This window comes from Stomoxys calcitrans, chromosome 4, assembly GCF_963082655.1.
Source record: "Stomoxys calcitrans chromosome 4, idStoCalc2.1, whole genome shotgun sequence".
Taxonomy (NCBI): domain Eukaryota; kingdom Metazoa; phylum Arthropoda; class Insecta; order Diptera; family Muscidae; genus Stomoxys; species Stomoxys calcitrans.
In genome coordinates this window covers 22,680,299-22,696,138 of record NC_081555.1, presented here as the reverse complement: position 1 = coordinate 22,696,138, position 15,840 = coordinate 22,680,299, and the positions used below count along the sequence as shown (strand labels likewise).

General features: G+C 35.7%; 2 protein-coding genes across 2 annotated transcripts; one reads left to right on the top strand and one right to left on the bottom strand.

Annotated features, from left to right (window-relative positions):
• The first annotated feature begins 267 nt into the window (after positions 1 to 267).
• Positions 268 to 4,708, top strand: LOC106084919 (uncharacterized). The gene is made up of 3 exons (XM_013248891.2): positions 268 to 394; positions 615 to 729; positions 4,490 to 4,708. The coding sequence occupies exons 1-3, from the start codon at positions 340 to 342 to the stop codon at positions 4,581 to 4,583; spliced, it is 264 nt and encodes an 87-aa protein (XP_013104345.1). The 5' UTR covers positions 268 to 339; the 3' UTR covers positions 4,584 to 4,708.
• Positions 4,709 to 13,340: 8,632 nt separating this feature from the next.
• Positions 13,341 to 14,994, bottom strand: LOC106084892 (nuclear transcription factor Y subunit gamma). The gene has a single exon (XM_013248844.2). The coding sequence runs from the start codon at positions 14,691 to 14,693 to the stop codon at positions 13,803 to 13,805; it is 891 nt and encodes a 296-aa protein (XP_013104298.1). The 5' UTR covers positions 14,694 to 14,994; the 3' UTR covers positions 13,341 to 13,802.
• Between the last annotated feature and the right edge of the window lie 846 nt (positions 14,995 to 15,840).

The following is a 15,840-nucleotide window of genomic DNA, read 5'->3' as shown; positions in this document are numbered from 1 at the left end:
TTAATAATGTATAAGCTTGTCTTCGCAATCTACCTAGAAGAACGCATGCCCTATGATTAGAACCTCTCCGCATTAATTTTCGCTAATAGATATTGGTCCCACTTGAACCGATACTTGAATTTGATTTTTTAGTTCTGCTAAAAAGTGTACCTTAATTTTTTTGAGTGTATCAAATTTAATATACGTACCACTTGATGCTCTTAAGAACATCACATAATATCTCACAAGCACAGCCAAACCACTAAATTTAGAATATTTTTAATTAAGCCATAATCAGTTGATATTTAAACGGCAAAGAGAATACAAGTCATCAAGACGAAAAAGTCCATTCGAGACAAAATGAAATTCTACACTTTAATTGCAGTAATTTTTGCCATTATTGGCATTGCTCAAGGTAAGGCGTAATATTTACCAAAGAAATCGAAACAATTTGTAAAAATAATGGAATTTTTAAGACTGTTCCCCTGGAACAATGATAAATCCAAGGTTCAGAGTTTTATTTTTATTTCACCATAACGAATTGAAGAATTTCATTTCAAATAGGCTTTAAATCATTTGTATAGTCTAACTTATTCTTACCCTCTCTCTCTCTCACACTGTCTTTTCATCTACAGCTGCTGATAAATGTACCGTCAATGGTAAGACATTCGATCAAGGTGAGAAATATCAACCCCCAGGAACATGTGAAATTTATGAATGTTTTGGCAAAAACGGAATGATACACTCCAAGTAAGTGCCAAGGAATATTTTTTAATTACTTTTCTTAGAATAAATAATTTATTGGTCATTTGGTCAAAATTTGTAATATAATTTTTTTTTTTCAAAAAGTTTTATGAAAATTTATTTTTCAGAAAAATATTGTCCGTTCTGGACCATAATCAAGTCGGATGTTTGTTTCAAATTTCACACAATTCGAATAATAAAGCATTTGACCCTGCAGCTGAAGTTCAATCTATATAGCAGCTATATCTAAATATAGCCTGATCTAGACCGTATTCGAAACCGATTTCGGGAGCCTTAATATACACTTAATATACACTGCTCAAATTCGGCGAAATCGGGTAATAAATACGCCTGTTATGGCCCTAAGAATCAAAATCGGCAGATCGAACTGACCATATTTGGTTCGAATATCGATGGGTCTAATAAAACTTACCATCGCAATTTTCAGCAAAATCGGGTGATAAATGCGCCTGTTACTAGACTTAAGACCCTGAATCGGTCTATATGGCAACTATATCCACATATGTTCCGATATGGACCATATTCAAGTGGGATGTCGAAGCCCCTAGTAAATCTCAATGTTTCAAAATTCAGCGAAATCCGGTTACAAATGCTCCTGCTACTGGCTCAAGACCCTAAATCGGCATATCGGTCTTTACGGCAGCTATATGTAAATATGCCCCTATAAAGACCATATTCAGATCGAATATCGATGGGCCTAATATAGCTTACTGTTCCGAATTTCAACGAATTCGGGTAACAAATGCGCCTGCTACGGGCTCAAGACCCTAAATCGACATATCGGTCTGTATGGCAACTATATCCATATATGTTCCCAAATGGACCATATTCGGTCAGATGTCGAAGCTCCTAGTTAAACTCACTGTTCCGAATTTTCACGAAATCGGGTAACAAATGCGCGTGCTACGGGTTTAAGACCCTAAATCGGCATATCGGTCTATATGGCAGCTATATGTAAATATAGCCTGATATGGACCATATTCAGATCAAATATCGATGGGCCTAATAAAGCTCACTGTTCCGAATTTCAACGAATTGGGATAACAAATGCGCCTGCTACGGGCTCAAGGCCCTAAATTGACATATCGGTCTATATGGCAGCTATATGTAACTATGGCCCTATAAAGACCATATTCAGATCGAACATCGATGGGCCTAATAAAGCTTACTGTTCCGAATTTCAGCGAATTCAGGTAACAAATGCGCCTGCTACAGGCTCAAGACCCTAAATCGACATATCGGTCTATATGGCAGCTATACGTGAATATGGCCCGAAAATCGAACAAAAAATGCGGCTTTTATGTGCTTAAGACCCTAAATCACCAGATCGGTCTATATGGCAGCTATATATAAATATTGTCCGATTTGGCCCGTTCAAGAACTAAACCTGCGTGCTAATCAATTTTAAGCGTGCTAAGTTCGGCCGCCCAATTCTTATGTAAACCCCCACCATTGATCGCATTTATCGAGTTCTTTGCCCGTTAAACAAACGATAATGGGTAAAAATTACTATGCTATTGAAGCTTTATCAAGTTATGGTCCATTCGCACCATAATTGAATAGAAGTAGAAGTTATTGTATAAAATTTCAGCCCATTATCCATTCGGGTAAGAAGTGCGCCCTTTAGGGGCTCAAAAAGCAAAATCGGGATAACGGTTTATATGGGAGCTGTATAAGGCCGATTCAGACTATATTTGACGCGTAAGATGAAAATCATGGGAAAAGCCGTTGTAGAAAATTTCAGCCAAATCAGCCATAAGAAATCTAATCGTGAGATCGGTTTATATGGGAGCTATATCGGGTTATGTCCGTGCGTAGTTCCAATGCTTCGCGCCAACCGAACCCAATAACGACGACACAAAGTATCAATTCCATTTCCAACTCGACGCAGTGACACGCTCTCTACCAAAATGAGACATTAAACTTGTTATGGGAGATTTTAATGCCAAGGTGGGCAATAACAACAATAATTTACAATCAATCATGGGAATGCAAGGACTTGGCGATACCAGGAATGACAATGGCGGCAGATTGGTTGATTTCTGCGCAAGAAACCGGCTCTTTATTGGAGGCCCAAAATTCTCCATAAAAATTTATACAAATATACCTGGGAATCACCAGATGGAAACAACCGTAATCAAATCGAACACGTACTTGACGAGGAGCCTACATCGATAGTGACCACACGCTCTTAGTGGCCACTCTACGTCTACGCCCAGCCGTCATGAAAATGACTCAAACAAAAAGCACAAACTTCAAACAAACTACAAGACAACGTCAACGGAGAAACTACAAAATAACATCCTTACATGGGCTGACGTAACAACAGCATGTACTGAGACGGGTACCTATATCATAGGCATTGCTCTACGATCCCAAAAACCATGGATTAGCAACGAAACTATAGAGGAATAAAATACCGGAAACGTCTACGCAACGCTCTGTTAGGGACAAAATCAAGTGTAACTAAAATCGGGGCCAAGACTAATTGTTGCGCCTTCGCCTCGCTGATCAAGCGCCTAGTTCGCTGATATAAGCAACAATATAAGGCCAACGGCAATAATTAAATATGAGGACGGTTCGGAATTAACAACACCCGAACAGCAATTAGAGCGATGGCGCAGTTTCTTCAGCTCCGAAGGAACAGCAACCGAGGACGTAATCTCCTTCCCTCTTAATCCCCCTGTGCACCGAAACCCGCACAGGGATATATCTACAGTCCCTCCCACCTGCGAAGAAATTGAGGCCGTTCTGATCTCACTCAAAAGCGGCAAATCAGCCGTCCCTGATGATATACCTATTATACTGTAGCGGAATGGGGCACATTCCATAGATCAAGCAATCGCCCCAATAACCAGGGAGGCCTGGAATACAAACGCTGTCCGCACGGAATGGAAGAAGATGATCATGGTCCCAATCCCAAAGAAGGGCAAGTCTTCTTCTGCAGCGTAATTTGCCTGCATTTTACAGCAAAGGAAGGAAGAGGCATGTTTAAGGCCAGGACGTTCTTGTGCCGACCAAATTAACTCCCTGCGCGTAATCATCGAAATTGTATTTTCAATAATTAACTGTGTAACTGCTAGGAGGCCCCCAGACCACCTAGAACCTCACCTCATTAACACCACAGCTATAACCATCCAACATTTCAAAGAGTTATCGCTACTCGTTCTCAAACGTTAAATTTTTTACTTGTTTTTTTTTCGATTCAATCCCACTGTGTGACGTAAAATAGTATTACGTCATGAGCAAAAGTGGAAAAAGAAATGTCCAGTGGAAAAAAAAATGTCCAAAAGTTCGCAATACCCTTGATTTGGCAATTGATTTGCAACTAGGTAGTTATCCACTATAGAAGAAGAGTGACCAAGGTGGCGTATGACGTATGTGTGTATAAATAACAAAGCGTATCATACGCACCCATGTCAAACAAATTTTTAAATTATTTTCAGGTATTTTCGGGTATATTACAAACTTTTAGGCATAATTTCTTCACTGAACCATAGCCGTAAACATAGGAGAAAAGGTTGCATTTAAACTCAAAAAAAAAAAACAACAAAACAAAAAATTTTAAAAGGTTCCATCTAAACTTAAAAAACAAAAAAAAAATGGTTTGTTATTTTTTCTCTTGAAAACCTAATTTTTGGAAAAAATTTGATTAAATGTTTGATTTAAATTATAATGTGTTCATACGTCATAATATTTTAAATAAATATTTATCTTAAAAAAACCTTTTTTCTATTCATTGCAGTTGCCCTCCAATAGATACGCTAAAACCCTGCAAATATTTTCCACAAGATACTTCCAAGCCGTATCCCAAATGTTGTGCCCGCCAGAAATGCTAAATTTGACAAGGGGTTTATAATAATAACGAGTATATGTGTGTATTTCAGTAAATTAAATATTTAACCTGTATATAAATACATTACTTTTTTCATAAATCAATATACCGAAAAATACTTTCTATCAATTTTTTATGATTTATATACCTAATAAACAAAAGTTTTTTTTGAGGTGTCAAATTTTTGGGTGGCAGCACTGGTTGATTATTATTAGAGAGCGGATATATATGCACTTTTTGTTTATGGACCGATTTTGACCAAAATTTGTATTTAGGCATTATTTGGTGTAAGGAAACGAATTTGATGTCACATCTGATATATGCAAAATGTACAACCTTAAATGATTTAATGGTTTCGGTTCTAAGTACTTTTGTGGATATAAATGTGCTCCTTAAACCCATTTTCCTCTAAGTGTATTCTAAGAATACTAGGTCCAAATTTAAACGCCGTATTTATTTCCCGATTTCGCTGAAAATTGGCACAAGGAGTTGTGTTTGATATCTGTGCCAATTATGGTTCAGATCGGTCTATATCTTAATATAGCTCCCATATAAACTGATCATATTATTTAAGTTGATCAGATTCTTAAATTCAATTTTCAGATAAAATTCTATATAATTATTCTATAAAAGAGAAGAGATTGAAAAATTTTTTTACAAACCTTTTTTTTGCAAACACCACATAAAACTTCGTCTCCATCTAAGGCGTATCATTTAACATTTTTTGACACCATTTTTTTAACTAAATTTGCACTATTTTTGCATTTTCGAAAATTTCAACCGTATATGTTCTTCTCAATTGCAAGACTGATGTCAATCAAGATTTGTTCTTTTTATATAAACTTTCTTTATTTTGTCATTTTGTTTCGAATAATCATTTGTCCAGTAATTCCCAACCATTTCAAAATTTTTCTTGCACCACAACAAACTACAAAATCTATGCTACCATAATGTGTGCAACTATTTGAGAAACACTTAAGAAAAAACAGGTAAAAGCGTGCTAAGTTCGGCGTGCTAAGTTCGAGTTCTTTTCCCGGCATCTCTTCTTAGGCAAAAAAGGATATAAGAAAATATTTGCTCTGCTATTAGAGCGATATCAAGATATGGTCCGGTTTGGACCAGAATTAAATTATATGTGTAAAATGTCAGCCAATTCGAATAAGAATTGCGCCCTTTGGGGGCTCAAGAAGTAAAATAGAGAGAGCTGTATCGGGCTATAGACCGATTCAGACCATAATAAACACGTACGTTAATGGTCATGAGAGGATCCGTCGTACAAAATTTCAGGCAAATCGGATAATAATTGCGACCTGTAGAGGCTCAAGAAGTCAAAATCCCAGATCGGTTTATATGGCAGCTATATCGGGTTATGAACCGATTTGAATCTTATTTGACACAGTTGTTGAAAGTAAGAATAAAATACGTCATGCGAAATTTCAGCCAAATCGGATAGGAATTGCGCCCTCTAGAAGCTCAAGAAGTCAAGTCCCTAGATCTGTTGATATGACAGCTATATCAGGTTATGGACTGATTTGAACCATACTTGGCACAGTTGTTGGATATCATAACAAAACACGTCGTGCAAAATTTCATTCCAATCGGATAAAAATTGCGCACTCTAGAGGCTCAAGAAATCAAGACCCCAGATCGGTTTATATGGCAGCTATATCAAGTTATGGACCGATTTGAACCATACTTGTCACAATTGTTGGATATCATAACAAAACATGTCGTGCAAAATTTCATTCCAATCGGATAAAAATTGCGCACTCTAGAGGCTCAAGAAGTCCAGACCCAAGATCGGTTTATATGGCAGCTATATCAAAACATCAACCGATATGGCCCATTTACAATACCAACCGACCTACACTAATAAAAAGTATTTGTGCAAAATTTCAAGCGGATAGCTTTACTCCTTCGAAAATTAGCGTGCTTTCGACAGACAGACGGACGGACCGACATGCCTACATCGACATAAAATGTCGCGACGATCATGAATATATATACTTTATAGGGTCTCAGACGAATATTTCGAGTAGTTACAAACAGAATGACAAAATTTGTATACCCCCCATCCTATGGTGGAGGGTATAAAAACTGGATAAATATATATATGTATGTACACACATACATATATATTTATCCAGTTATTTTTCTTTTCTACGAAAACCAAAACCTACTATGTAAAACTATTTAGCAAAGGCAAAGCGGTTTGCAATCGTTTTGTTTACCTAAGTGTTTAACACTAGAAAGACGATGATTTTTTACATTTGTACCTACGTGGACCAAACCAGTTTAAGAAGTATTTTGACAAGATTTACGAACATTGGTTCTATTTTATACAGGGGGTCAAAATGACCGGTGAGTCCATTTAGGTATACCGCATACACTTTTCCCTTAAAGAAATTTTACAAATAAAATAATGTGTAACATAAAGTTTACATCAATTTATTAAAAAATTATTTATATGACAAAAAATGTTCGAAAGATATGCAAAATATATACACAATATGCACAATATGCAAAAATATGCAATATATGCATAAAATATTCAACAATTTCTTAGCGTTTTTTAAACCTACATTCAATGAAACGAATGTCTGCGTTTTCAAATTCTTCTTCCGATTTTCAAAAAAATATTTGGATTGGCATATGTATCCGCTCTCTAATAATTATGTACTTCATTGTACGTCATTTTTGAAAGTGAAAAGTGTTCAGCATATTCTGTCATTTCATCATGGAGAAACACATAAACGAGCAACGACTGAAAATCGTTGAAATTTATTTTCGAAATTTGTGCTCTGTGACAACTGTTCGATCAAAATCCACTGTTCAGCGATGAGGCTCATTTCGGGCAAAATGGATATAGCTGTGTTAAAATACCCAGCATTAGTAAGGGGATAATTACCGCTGAAATTTTTTCTAATGTTTACGCCGGGATTTGAACACAGGCATTAGGGATCATTGGCGGACGTGCCAACCTTTACACCACGGTGGCCTCCAATAGCAGTACTTTTAATAGGTTTTCACATATGAACACCTCCAAAATATATGAGATTTCAAGCAAAATTGATTAAAACACATTTTTTTATACTTCATCTTAATAGTTTATTTATCTTTTTCAATTCACGTTTTTAAAAAATATTAAAATATTTTAAAATTTTGTAAGAACTATTCAAACATTTAGATAATATGCTTTTTTTGTAAATATAAGTAGTTGACAATATTAATTTGAAAAAAATCGCCCTAAAGAACATAACCCATAAGAAAAATATCATATATAGAAATCAAACCTATTTCATTTCCCCGAAATTGCAAAAACCTTGCGATTTCAATTCGGTCTCTCTTATATTAGGATACGCTAAAAGAGAGCGTCGAAAAGCAATGAGCTGATTTAGAATTCTTTTTTAAATTTTGACATAACTCGCATTTAAAGTGGTCAACTTTTTCTTGGTTTACTTTCATTGATTGTTTATGTTTCTCTTATTTATGAAATTTTTAATCGTCATGTATAGGCAATTATAATCTCCATGAGGTTTTCCTTCTATAGGCGCATTCAGGAATATATAATATAATTCAAAATGGTTGTTTGGAGTTTTTAATTTAAAATTTAATCATAAAGTACAGGACTCACTGCATAAGGTTAAGCCAAGCGATCAGCCGTCATACATTTATTTTTTAATTTTTGGCAGTACTTGGCATTGAGGATGTCAACTTGTTCTCTTTTTACTGTCATTCTTTCTTTACGTTTTCTCCTATTTGATGACATTTTCAATATTTGACATCCTCAATGATGTCCATGGGGCCTATCCACTTTATGTTTTCGCAAGTAACCTAACCTTCTATTAGTGAATCCGGCATGAAGTACGAATTTATTATCTACCTTATAACTAAAAATATATTTTTATTTTATAAATCAGGCCCTAAAATGTTTGTCCATTTATTTCTATAATATTTTTTTTTTTGTTGGTGTAGAATTATTGTTTTTTTTTTTGTATTTTTTTTTTTCTTTTATTAATAAAAAATCGTATACACTCCCTTCTTAAGGATACAACAGCTAATAAACTATATATTATGGGCCCTTTACATTTGCCAAAAAATTTATAAAACGTACATCATAAGTTGCCAAAATTTAACAACAAACTTGTCAATCTTGTGGTAAATATGAGCGGGCATTTAGGCAAGACAAACAATTATTACTAGTAATGCAGTTTGTAATAATGGCTAAAAGGTTATCCACATCCAAATCATTTTGTATAGAGGAAGGTTTTTTTTTAACTTAAACTATAGCAACTTGAACTGAACCATATCGGTTCAGAACTAGAGATGGCAAACTATCGATAATCGCAATATTCGAAATGTTCGATGTTTCTAATAATATCGATACTATCGTTTATTTCCAATCACCTACATTTCAAACAAAAATGTGAAGTAAAAATCGGGAGATAAATTTATAAGGAAGCAATCTCATGCACAGACCGAAGACTACTAAGTTTAATGAAGTCAGTTGGCAGTCATAAGAGAAATCATTGTACAAAATTGTATCCCAATCGGTTTAAAGTTGAACCCTCTATAGGCGCAACGTATCTTATAGAATACATTTAGTGTCGGATCTCTTATTTCTGTTCAATTTTGCAAAAATTTAACTTTGCCGATAGTATCAATAGGAAAAATATCAATCGATGTTCAGACAAAATATCGATAGTGCCATCGATATTTTGCCAGCTCTTTTCAGAACAGGATATAAAACTCCGTTTACACTGCTCTTTAAATCAGGATTTAATGGCTCGACCATCTGTTTTCCCTTTATGAAATCAGCTGACGAGCAGTGTAAACGAAGTTTAACTCCCATTTAAAGTTGAGCTGGCAAACTATCGATTATCGTAACATTCGATATTTTCAATAATAAATATCGATACTATCGTTAATTTCCTATCACTTATATTTCAAACGAAAATGAGTAGTAAAATCTGGAGATCGATTGATATCAATGAACAGACCGAAAAAAAAACAAAATTTAATAAATTTAGTTGGAAGTCATGAGCGAAATCATTGTACAAAATTTTAGACCAATCGGATGAAAATTGCACCTTTATAGGGGCAGGCCCTCCCATTACCTTAATTTTCAAAAACGCCAGATCTCGGAGATTGGTGAGACGACTCAATATTGTTTGCACTCTTATTGTAAGATAAAATAAATTGGAATGGGGTGCCTCGGGGAACCGCCCCAACTCAAAAATCCCGCCAATGCGATTTATAGATCAATCATGACAATATGGGAGTCAAATAGAAGGCATTAGAGAGTAAAAAACAAATTTGATGTCCAAATAGGGGTCCAAGAGTTTGGTGGGCTCTCCACCACCAAGCCGACCATGGCAATATGGGGCTTAAATAAAATGTCTTTTGGAGTAGAGCACGGAATTGGTATCTTACTTCGGGACTAAATGTCTGGAGGTATGCCCAACCGCCAAAACCTCCAAACTGTACTCTTTTACTGAATACTTAGAGAAGAGCAATAATCTTTGATATATTTTCAGTGTCAAGTGTTTGAGGGGCCACCGAGCATGGCAATATGGGGCTCAAATGAAAGGTATTTGGCAGAAGAGCACGGATTTTATATCCCCATTCGGGGTGAAATGTCTAAAACCGTGAGTTTGTATGCAAACAACCCCTTAACCATTTATAAATTCTGTTATACTCTAAAATAAATTTTTTTTCTCAATTTTTTTGTTGTTGTTTTTTTTATAACTCTAAAAGCTATGATTTTTAATTCCCTATAACTTTGTGTTGTAACTTTGTAATTTTCATAAATAATATAAAAAAACAATTATATCGACACCTTTAAATTCATAGTCGTTCAAATAGATGTTTCTTAAAAATTACTACGGAATTGGTAATTAAATACAAGTAAAAGCGTGCTAAGTTCGGCCGGGCTGAATCTTAAATACCCTCCACCATGGATCAAATTTGTCGAGTTCTTTGCGCGGTATCTCTGTTGTGCTGTTTTAGGCTATAGACCGATTCATGATTGAAGGTCATGATAGAAACCGTTTGTTCAAAATTTCAGCCAAATTGGATAATAATTACTCCTACTAGAGGCTCAAGAAGTCAAGATTCCAGATCGGTTTATATGACAGCTATATTAGGTTATAAACCGATTTAAACCATACTTGGCACAGTTGTTGGAAGTCATAACAAAACAACTCAAATATGGTCCAGATCGGACCATATTTAGATATAGCTGTCACATAGATCGATCATCCGAATTAGGGCTTAATTCCATGAAAGGCGCATTTTTACCCGATTTCCGGCACCAGAGCCAAATATGATTAAGATCGGACTATATTTGGATATTAATATGGATATAGTAGTGTTATAATAAATTTTGATGACCATCACCCATGGTGGTGGGTATTAAAAGTTCGGTACGGCCGAACTTGCGAATACGTTTTTATTTGTTTGAATATTTATACCCAACACCATAGGATGGGGTATACTAATCCAAACATTCCGTTTCGTTTTAACAAAGCAGCTTAAGTCTGTTAGGTTAGGTTCAAGACATTTAACAAAAAATCTTCCATTAATTGTTATAATTTCGAAAAATCTTCAAGTAGGAGCTGTGGGTAATGGTTCTTCAGTTTTTCCTATGAAAAATAGGTATCGACATAATTTCTCTAGTTATATTCATAGGTTGTTGAATATTTGTGCTAAATCTAGGCTTACATGGTAGAAATAAAGTTTTATATATATTTTTTTAAACAAAGTAGTTTTGAAGATTTTTTTCAATTGAATTTTTTTTTTCAAAAGTTAAACTGTCTTTCAAATTGTTTTAGTGAAACCTTTTATAAAAATAATTTTTGACTGAACTGCTTTTTTTTGTTTTACTATGATTAAGGTTTCGGATTTTATTTTGGTCACAATATAAAAGAAGGCTATTATTGAGGTATGTATATTTTTCAATTCTACCATTTTACTCTAATCTATACAGTACAAAGTGAAAACAAATATGTTTTTTTAATTGAGAAAAGGTGTGGGGGTAATTTTTAGCAAACAAAAATTATATCTTATATATATAAGATATGTATAAAAATTAAAAAATCATAAAAAACTAGGTGGATTATGAAAGAGGAGAGAAGAGAAATAGAAAACACATGAAACGGAATTTTTACAGTGTACATTCAAAGGTAATTTAAACAAGTAAAAGCGAGATCAGTTCGGCCGGGTCGAAACTTTTTCAATTATATAATCATAGACCTATGTAGAAGTCATAAAAATTGGCACTTTTGCAATCTCTGTAATAATTTAGCCCTCTAGTGGCTCAAGAAGTCTTGGCACGGTTGTTGGAAGTCAAAGTAAAACTTTACATTCAAAATTTAAGCCAAATCCAATTGAGCCTTCTCGAGGCAAATCTGAAGATCGGTTTATATGGCAGCTTTATCAGACTATTGCACGGTATAGCTGTGAACACCTTGTGTGGTTGTCTGGAACATTGAGGTCCGATCAGTGTGGTGTTGATTGCTGTCACGAGAAGCTTAACTGCGAGCTACCGGGCGCGTCCACTGGTTGCGGATAGTGGTATGCTTCATCCGGAGTAGCTGTAACTGCAGTCGCTGTCAGTGAGAGGTCAGGTGGCGCCGTCTCTTGCCCAAATACTGAGTGCCTGCGGTGCTCGATATGACAAGGCGAGTTACTGGCGCCTTTAAATAACCAATAGCCACCTTGTTCCCGCGGCGATCGGTCCTTTGGACCGGAACGAGAATGCTCACCTACAGGATCTTGACCAGGATCGCCACCTCCACATGAAAATGTGGTTACAGCAACAACAACAACATGGACCGATTTGGTCTATACGTGACACAGTTGTTAGTTAAGTTAAAACAAATCACTTCATGCAAAATTCAGCCAAATCGGATCTAAATTACGCCATCTGGAGGTTCAAGACGTGAAGATCCAAGATCGGTTTATTATAGCAGCTACATCAAAACATGGACCGATATAGCCCATTTTAAAACCCAACCGACCTACACTAATTGAAAGTATTTGTGCATAACTTTAAGCGTCTAGCTTTACTCCTTCAAAAGTAAGCGTGCTTTCGACAGACAGACAGAAATATTCGTCCAAAAAGAATCTTTTTACGTCTTGATATTTCCTGTAATTCTGACATTTTAGGTATACATGGTATATACATATGTCTTTGGCAATATTATTGAAAACTCTGTGATAAATATTTTCGTGAACCCTTTGATCAATAAAAATTAAAAACACATTTTGGGTTAAAGTGTTACTTTTTTGGTGTTACTTCGTCTTAGAAGAAACACGTCAAAGACAAAAATATTCTTTAGCCAATGTTACTATAAGACACTGAACAAAGAAATCTGTATGTATAGCAAGAAAATATCGGTATCCAAATTGGCAGAAATTTTTCTAATTTTTGTATGCCTTAATTAACGAATGTGAACTTTAGCAATTTATTAAACTTTTTGGATGGTTCAACAACATAAACTAAGACATCTTTCTTCTCTTCTAACTTCCGTATTAAAATTGACTAAAAATGCCTAGGAAATCTGTACAAGCAGTACATACTGATATTTTATAGCTAAAACCCTATGTAACAACTCCTCTAAAGACTTGAGGTAAAATTTGGATGGATATGGGTTCTCACGTAGGTATAAAATGGTTTCAAGGTTTTGTGTTTTCTTTAAAAAATGTACAATAAACCAAAACAAATTTCTGATCAAATTGAAATAAAAGAGAAATGAAATGGTTTAAATAAAATCATTTAATAAAGCATACAATCAATTCAAAATAATATACCCATCCACCATGGGGGGCAAGGAAAAACTAAAACTAACTTAATCTAAAGGAGAAACAAAAACTAAAGCTTAATCATGAACATAAGGTAGCGTTATTTAAGAAAAAAAAGTGTCGAATAAAATTAAAGTATATTTTTGGAATAATTCCAGGAATATCAAAAATATTCCTTTGCTCTTTTTAGTGTATAGCAATTCCTTTTGGTCTATATAACTAAAATTTAAACTAAAATCTAAAAAAAATGTCTAAAGAAAAATTAAATCGTAAAGATCATCTATAAAGACTATTGCTTAAAACAATTATCAGTAGTACTTGTTAATGAGATGCTCTCCACATCCTGTTGCTGCTTTTGCTCATGCTCCTGGTCGTCGTCGCTACTCAGCCGTAACAACTCAGCCGGTGTAAGTAATTCTCATTGACGTGCCGAACGCTCTGTCTCCATTAAACATTCTCGCACTAAAATTCTGGCATGTACAATGCCACGTTTTAAACGTTCTGTGGAAGTTCTAGAGCCGGTATAAGTTGGTCTAATATCGCGTCCCATTTCCTCAATAATGGCCAACAGTTGCGCATATTTGGTTAAGCCATTGTTAAGGCCACCGACGCCACCACTACTACTGGGCAAATTAGCAGAGCTTAGATTCAATGAAGACTGAGCTGCTAACAAGGCAACGGGCGAAGATGATTGGGGATATTTGAGTTGAGATTGGGTATGTTGCTGTTGCTGCTGATGCTGGTGGGAGCCATTTAAATTCATGCTACTGCTGGTGCCACTATTATTGTTGTTGTTATTATTACTATTGGAACTGTGATGGTGATGCTGGTGATGATTACTATGACTGATACTATTTGAATGTGCTGCCGAACGGGCAGCTGGGCCAGCTGGAGTCAAGGTGATCGAGGGAGAAGCCGTGGTGTTAGCCTGTTGTTGCAGCAAGGCCAACTGGGCCTGCAACTGTTGTGTATATTGCAAAGCTGCCGCTGCAACAGCAGCACTTGTTCCACCTCCAGCCACTGCCGCAGCCACATTGCTCAGCTGCTGATGATAATCTCGCTCTCTCTTGGACGTGGACGTATAAAGATCTCTGCTTGATGAATGGCCGGATGTGGAAGAATCTCCGCGATCGCTGTGATGACGATCCCTGGGTGTATGATGTATAGCTGAGATTTGTATTTGAGGTTGTTGTTCTCTTTGTTCCCTTTGTTGATAGTTGTAGAAATTTTGAACCTGAGATCTGGGTATTGGGGTTACAGTGACGTCACTCAACTTAGATTCGACAGCTTGAATGTCCATAATATCCATGTTTACAATATGCTAATATGCTGTTGTTGATAAATAACTTCTCTAGCTCTCAAATAACAATTTAACAACTTATTGAAGCCAACACTAATAAAAATTGTTCGCACTTTGCAATTACTAAACTAATCAAAAGGCCAACTTAATTTTGGTTTTGTTATTGAAAGAAGAAAAGACAGCAAGACAAGAAAAAACGCTTTCTAATGTCAAAGGCCGAACATAATAGCTTACACTGGCGTCTGATCATCTATTTGTGTTGCTTTTTCTTGTATGAGCTACAGGCAGCTAGACGTCGACGGCAATAGAACTTATTGTGCTTGTTGTCATTTATGTTCTTCGTTTGACTTTGTAATCGATAGGGGCAGGATTGCCGGAGTTCATCTTTTGGTTAATGAATTTAAAATTGCTATCGCATGTTATCGATAACTATTCACTGCAGCATTGCACAGAAAATCATTGTTCTGGATAAAATATCAGGGCAATGTTGTACTGCTAAGCTATAACAGATAATAAAAAACGATTAATCGTGATTTGCACTATATAGTACTAAAATAAAACACAGAAAATGAACAGGTATCATACAGCAAACAGATGAGTTCAATTTCTTTTCGCGAAGTGCACTATATGTCAACGAGTTTGGTTGTTTTAGTTATGAACCATACCACAAACTCACAACGAAAAATTGGGCGAACCAATAGTAAACACAAAATCAGATTTGAATCAATCACTGATTTTAACAGATAGTAAACACAATATTATGTTTCTGGGCAACTGCTACTTCCAGTTAATGAATTTATCTTGTTGCGGTACTTTCGAATTGCACAGAACAGTGCTATAATGCAATTGCACAGGACAGTGCTAAAATAAAGCAATATTTTCAGATGTTACCCTATGATATCGATAACAACAACAACTTACTATTTTTAATTTGACACCTATCCAGTGCACGTCAAATGTTGTTGTTGTAGCAATGTGTTGTACACTGAGGCGACAGCCCTTGCTGACTCTATCGGGCCAATCCGGTACGTACAGCCGGCTGCCAGTCAGATGTTCTATAAATGTTGTGTTTTATTCAAGGTGACTTAATAAAGTAGTCTCAAGCGAACAGCTGAAAACAGCGGCCAGTTAGACGGTATCAAGATGTCAGTTCTGT

Excerpts from the sequence above, each read along its gene's own strand:
- LOC106084919 (XM_013248891.2), top strand. The coding sequence starts at position 340 with ATGAAATTCTACACTTTAATTGCAGTAATTTTTGCCATTATTGGCATT. Across the intron at positions 395-614 it reads CATTATTGGCATTGCTCAAG|CTGCTGATAAATGTACCGTC; the intron begins GTAAGGCGTAAT and ends TTTCATCTACAG. Across the intron at positions 730-4,489 it reads AACGGAATGATACACTCCAA|TTGCCCTCCAATAGATACGC; the intron begins GTAAGTGCCAAG and ends TATTCATTGCAG.
- LOC106084892 (XM_013248844.2), bottom strand. The coding sequence starts at position 14,693 with ATGGATATTATGGACATTCAAGCTGTCGAATCTAAGTTGAGTGACGTC.